This window comes from Primulina eburnea, chromosome 11 (genome assembly GCF_022965805.1).
Source record: "Primulina eburnea isolate SZY01 chromosome 11, ASM2296580v1, whole genome shotgun sequence".
Taxonomy (NCBI): Eukaryota; Viridiplantae; Streptophyta; class Magnoliopsida; order Lamiales; family Gesneriaceae; genus Primulina; species Primulina eburnea.
Window position 1 is genome coordinate 9,622,644 of NC_133111.1, and position 6,666 is coordinate 9,629,309.

Here is a 6,666-nt window from a genome sequence, read left to right on the forward strand (position 1 = left end):
GGGTTCAATAGACATTGTTGTTTATGTATTGGTGTTGAAGAGAATACTAGGATTTTCAGTGTAGGAAATGAATAAGTCCAAACTGAAATGGGTTTTTGCAAGTTGTAACAGCCAAAGTCTTCTAATTAATTGTTGAGTAGGTCTCCTGTAAGACGATCTCACGAATCTTTATCTGTGAGACAGGTCAACCCTACCGATATTCACAATAAAAAGTAATACTCTTAGCATAAAAAGTAATACTTTTTCATGAATGACCCAAATAAGAGGTCAATCTCACGAAATACGATCCGTGAGATCGTCTCACACAAGTTTTTGCTTTAATTCTTTTCTTGAGTGGAGAAAGTGAGACGTAGAAGGATTTTGCCTCCAAAGTTTCATATATCTTATGTCATTTATTTCAAGCTGCTTACTTTTTTTTTCATATATGTCTGGTTATCTAGTTGAAGACAATTTAATTGAGTATATATTAATTCACCTGTCCAACTGAGCTCTTCCGCAATTGAAAGTTTTTTTAGCGATCAAGTTGTGTCTAGCAGCTGGTGAAGAAAAACGTATTAATAGGGATGTAAACAAACCAAACCGTTTGTGAGCTATTCGAAGCTCGATTCGATAAAAGCTCGTGTGAGCTCGTTTAATGAGGCTCGTTAAGATAAACAAACCAAACTCAAGCTTTACAGTATTCGGCTCGTTAGCTCGTGAACATGTTCGTTGGTAAGTTCATGAGTATTATTTTAGATGAAAAAAATAATAGTTTTGATATTTGATTTATTGATTTTGCATATTATTTATGAAATATATAGAAAAATCTATTAAATTTAATTATTATAATAAATTTACAAATTTTAATAAGAATAATATATTTTCCTTTAAATATATAAATTACTTTTTAATTAAATTAATGAAAAGTTAAATATATAATTCATATTTATTAAGCTTGTTTAGGCTCGATAAACGCTTGAATAAGCTTGTAAGCGTTGCATATATTCGTTAAATAAAGCTCGAGCTTGGATCGATTATAAAAGAACCAAGCTCAAACATTCAATAGTTCGGCTCGGCTCGACTCGATTACATCCCTACGTATTAACATATAATAAATGTTAAGGCCAACTCAAGTTTAGTTTAGTTTTTTTTTTAAGTTTGTTTACCCTCCTTTGAAAATCTTTCATTATCTAACAGAAGCTTGGATCGTCTAAAGATTAAACTATTTATTTATTGTTTAGTTGAACTTTTAGATAACCTTAATTTTAAGATGATTTAATTTCAAGATAACGACAAATTGATTAATTTGGCATAGAAAGATTAATGGAAAAATATGTCTGATAATAAATAATAAGGATTGTGAACAAAGCTAAATATCTTAATATGGGATTTAAATTTTGTTTTTATGTATATTTAATTGTGTTAAATTGATGATAAACTTTGACATGATCTAACTTCTTCTTTTTTATGATTTGGAATTTGGACTAGATTTTTTATTTGTAAAATTAAAAGTTAATTTAATATTTTTTAATCAATTTAAATATGACAAAACTTGTGTGAGACGATCTCACGATCGTATTTTGTGAAATAGATCTCTTATTTGGGTCATCCATGAAAAAATATTACTTTTAATGATATCCATCTTCAAGCAAAGCTAAGCAGATCTTTGTCTCCAACCCTGTTGTCTTCAGGTCACAATCCCTTCACATAATATATTTTCGCACACGGACATTGTTATTATGATCGGAACATTTTTCTTGCACTCGGACACATTTTTCTTTTGATCTTGTGCTTGCAATGGTACTTGAGAAACATCAGCAGGGGAAGCTTGTTCCTATGCTGTCTGAATCTGGTGCACTTAACACAACACACTACTCAGTTGTAAATATGGACATGGGTACAAGAATAACATGTGTTTAATTATGGACTTGATAGCATTTCCCCATATTTGATATCATCACGTGATAAGAACAACGTCTTCGCACTTGCTTCATAAAATTATGGACTGATTTTCCAAATATTTTGTACTTCTTAGAATGACATAGTCCATGCCACACTACGACTGGAGCATAACGAAAACTTGTTCTCTTTTATCCTTGTCTATACAAATGATTAATGTCCACAAGATTTATATTAACATACCTTTACCAATATGATCTACAGACTTCATCAAAAGTGAATAATTATTCTAAGATGAAGGATGCTTTTACAACATATTATTAAAGGAACAAAGAAGATTGCCACAATTATTTTAAGAAACCAATAAATTGGTTATACTGGCATCGAGTTAACAACATTTCCTACTCATACCGGAGCTGGAGCCACGTTTAGTGTTGTTTCTTTAACCTTCTGTGAGAACAAAAAAAGGCCTTTAATTAGTTTCTGCTCCACAGAGAAGAGAAATCACTCGTTGCATTACATTTTCTTACATTAGATGTATGAATCCACCGGTCAAGAGTCTGTAGAGCTTTCCCAGATGAATGTACTTTTCGGGCTGCATCGACTCCCTCGGATAGATTGTTTACATGTCCACTTACCAACAGAGCAGCGGCTGCATTTAGCACCTGTTCAATGTTACCAGGATATATAGGAGTTTTTAGAATGTGTACCATTTCTTCTTGTTAAATTTGAAAGAAAAATCTCAGCAAGTTAAAATTTTTGGTTGAATAACAGAATGTACAATTGGATAACTTTTTTCTTTTCGGGGTAAAAACTCATTTCACATTGCAAGCTCAGACTAAGCTTGTGACCTCAAGCTCCTGCTCCTTTATTTTGAAGTTGACTAGCTCAAGATCAATTTTTGTAGTCGAGTTCGAGTAGATTCATTTACACCCTTATGCTGGACTCCATCATAGGACGAGGACGGCTTTTTGGAAGAGTGGCTGCTCACACAGAGTTTAAATAATTTTAAGAGGAAGTTTGGATAGTTCGCAAATTTTGCCACAGAAGCTATATTATACAAGAAAGTCATTAATTCAGGCAACATTTGATGATTTATGAGAAGATTTTCACAATTAAAGGATGACTCCAAAATGGCAGAATGCTCCATCCTCAGATAAAACTCAAGTCTACAAGGTTATAAACTAAAATCTTTTTTTATGAATCCAATTTATTTAACGACAACATGCAGGAATCAAATAACAGGAGAGAAAATTTACCAGGGCATCAGCAATACTACCCTTTTCTCCTGATAGTACACGACGAAGTAAATCTGCGTTGTATTCTGGGCCTCCACCTCGCAAACTTTCCAGAGTGCATCGAGGCATGCCAAAGTTCACTGAAAAATCGCTGTCTAGGTTAGTCTAGGCCTGCTGAATATTCAGTCTCAAGAAAATGAAATAAGAACAATGCAAAAGATTTGTTAAAGTCGAAAAAGGAAGATTCTTACATGGATCGAATGAGAACTTTTCTACTTTATCCGGGGTGACATCAAGGACTAATCCAGGCCCTATTTCAGTTTATAAAAAATATCCATGCAGAATTGCAAATATAAGAGGATAAGCTTCATAAAATAAGGTATAAAATCGTTTCAACATGTATATAATACCTCATAGAACAGGTATCAAAAGTGGATATCTTACCAAGAGGACTCATCTCGTCCAGCCCTTCAGAGTGAACTATCAATGCTCGTCTCATACCAAATCTCTGGAGTGCTTTGGCCATTTTATGGACCTAGCCAACGATAGGAAAATTGTTTTTCATATTTGAAGCTTCTAAAGTTCGAAAATCAATTGGAAGTAGAGTACAAATTTAATTAACAAAACATAAATATCATAGCAAATGAACTCACAAGTTCTTCTTTGTATACCCCAACGACGGCAAAACGAACTCGGGCTGGATTCAACATGGGCCCCAAAATATTAAATACAGTCTTTACTTTAAGCTTTTTCCTCACAGGTCTAACAACCTGCATAGCTGGATGATAAATCGGGGCCATCATAAAGCCGATTCCAGCTTCGTTCACGCACCTTCTTACCCCCTGAATACGATGAAATCAGACACGATGAATAATTGCATGATGGCGACGACCATGGTTTTCTTTAAATATTATATATCATATCACCACTAATATGGTCGAGTCAATTCTGCTTTCAGAGAAACAACTAAAGTATAAAAAGCTTACTAGAAATACCTGAGTTAATTATCTCAATCTGGCATCTATTTTTATCGCAAATCATTATACAGATATTGATTCTCTATCCCGAATCTTGTATTTGTATGTGGTAACAATAAAATATATGAGGGGCACAACAAAATTAATGCTAGATCATAGTAAGAACTAAGAAACTTCTCTCACCGAATCTCAAAGAGTGAGCCTTGAAAAAAACTTAAATAATTATGTAATACGGAACTCTTTTCATTACACTACATTTTGACACTGAAACGGGAAGAAATAAACTAAGTGATTGTAATACCTAATCCCTAACATATTCTTAAATCTACTTTTACTCTTCATATAAGTAAAGAGAGGATCATCGGCTCCTGGTCAAGTCCCTGATGAAAGGAAATGCATAAAGAAAATTATGAGTGATTTTAACGGTCGAATGACTTAATTCAAGGTCCATCATCGAATTCATATCTCTGCTTCCATTAACTTCGGCTCTTGGACGCTAGGAAAATTAAAAACTTTTTAAGTTCATCAAACGCCCATCCAGTGGAAATTTCGCGAATATTTTTCAATTAATGATTTTTTTTTACTAATACTATTGCACATTCGTATCCCCAGCTCAGACTCGACATGATCTTCAATTGTATTAAGTTTGATACCCTTGCTCCAAATATTTTTTTGATTTCATCGTTTACTATAAAAAGCAGCATTTAAGCCCACATGTAATGGTTAAACAAACTACAGTACTACAACTGAACTGACCTCTGGTTCCAAGTTAATTGCAACCCCTAATGCTTCAAGAACATCGGCACTGCCGCAGGCAGATGAACTAGAACGATTACCTTGCTGTGATTCAACCATAAATATCACGATCAATTTACCACAAATATCAAATCTAATCACAAGCATAAAATCAACTATGGGAGATTTGACTAATCTACGTCCAGAACATCCACCTTCGCGACTTTTGCACCACAAGCTGCAGCAAGAATTGAAGCTCCCGTGGAGATGTTGACTGTATTTGCACCATCACCACCTGTACCGACGATATCAACAGCATCGTTTAGTCCTTCCACTTTCTTACAGTGTTTAACCATCGCCCTTGCCAATCCAACTACCTATTAATATTTAGTTCGTAGTTACGTTAATATGACTAACGGGAAGATCAGTTCCACTGCTATAACTCTAAAATAATTGGCATCTTATTACTGCAAAGTTGTGCATATGTATTTTGATATATAATAAAAAGGAAGAAAAAAAATGAGATTCAGCTCTTTTTCAAACCACATTTTCAATTAATCAAGAATGACGCATAGAGGCTGCTAGCAATTTTAAAAATACCAGCTCTCCTAAACGTCACGGACCCGGGAAATCAAGGGAACCTATAAATTTGAATTTTCAGAAAAAATGGAGAAAATTTTTCAAAAGATTTTCCTGGCGCCGCTCTTCTCACTTTTCTGAAAACATCAACAATCAGAAACAAAGATAAAGATAGCAGACGCTACATCAGCCCCTGCTTGCAAACATTATCAGAAAGAAACGAATATTCTTCAAGCAATAGAAGCGCTTACTTCTTCATAAGTTTCTCCTTTAGCTCTCAACAGGACGAGAAATGCACTAATCAAAGCCTCATCAGCACCATCCAACAAGAAATCAAGTGATGCCTCAGCTTCACCTTCCGACAAATCCACCCCACTTATCAGACTTTCGATCAGCTAACAAATAATTAACTAAAGATTCAGAACATGGAAAAAAAAAAACCAACCAACCCCAAAAAAAAAAAAAAAACACACACACACACACACACACACACACACACACAAATTCAATCCGGAAAACCCAGGAAAAAAAAAAGATTTAAACTTTATAATTTTATATCACACCTGACTGAAAGAGGTTACAAATGACCCATGTCTGTTCGAATCCTGCAAAACAGATGGCACAAAACTCGAGCGCTTGAGATTAAATGAGGCACGAGAAATATGATTCTTGACCTCACATTGCGGGAAAAAACGGCGAGGAATAAAAGATGAACACTGAAATTGAGGTGGATAGAGATACAGAGGGTGGTGAAGTGAAATGGCCATTTTGCCGTGCGCTCCAAAAGCACGTAATTTTTTTTGCTTAAACGGCAGCAATAAATGTTCGTCGAATAGCAAATTTGTACAGCTCTCATTAAATTGACAAAGCGTGGGAACTGGTCCAGTAAAGCATTCATTAGGGTCAGGCTTTCCGAATTTTCACGTTAAATGGGGAAGTTGACCGTACAAGATCACACGTGCGAATATGTACATTTTTAAATAAAATAATTATTATTTAGATTATTATAATGAAATTATATTAAATGTGTAATTTGTAGAGATAATGAGTAAATTTCTAAAGTGGATTAGAAATTGTAATTATAAGTAAATTATATGAAAAATATTACTTATGTAAATGAATATGATATTTTCGTAAGAATTATTTGGTGTCATAAAGTCGGACCACTAAGGACATCAATTATTATATGGTAAAAACTTGTGTGAGATGGTCTCATTAGTCGTATTTGTGAGATGGATCTATTATTTGGGTCATCAATG

At 34.2% G+C, this 6,666-nt stretch overlaps 1 protein-coding gene across 2 annotated transcripts; it reads right to left on the bottom strand.

The window, feature by feature from the left end:
• Positions 1-2,042: 2,042 nt before the first annotated feature.
• Positions 2,043-6,285, bottom strand: LOC140804981 (anthranilate phosphoribosyltransferase, chloroplastic-like). 2 transcript variants are annotated; one of them, XR_012112245.1, is made up of 11 exons: positions 5,971-6,285; positions 5,659-5,802; positions 5,044-5,205; positions 4,850-4,933; positions 3,770-3,958; positions 3,561-3,651; positions 3,368-3,427; positions 3,138-3,256; positions 2,730-2,861; positions 2,409-2,543; positions 2,043-2,328 (listed from the first exon to the last, which is right to left on the bottom strand). XR_012112245.1 is itself a non-coding variant. In XM_073161160.1 (10 exons), the coding sequence occupies exons 1-10, from the start codon at positions 6,172-6,174 to the stop codon at positions 2,284-2,286; spliced, it is 1,233 nt and encodes a 410-aa protein (XP_073017261.1). In that variant the 5' UTR covers positions 6,175-6,283; the 3' UTR covers positions 2,043-2,283. The 2 variants fall into 2 exon arrangements, 1 of the variants encoding a protein (XP_073017261.1); XM_073161160.1 differs by lacking the exon at positions 2,730-2,861 and having other exon boundaries at positions 5,971-6,283.
• Between the last annotated feature and the right edge of the window lie 381 nt (positions 6,286-6,666).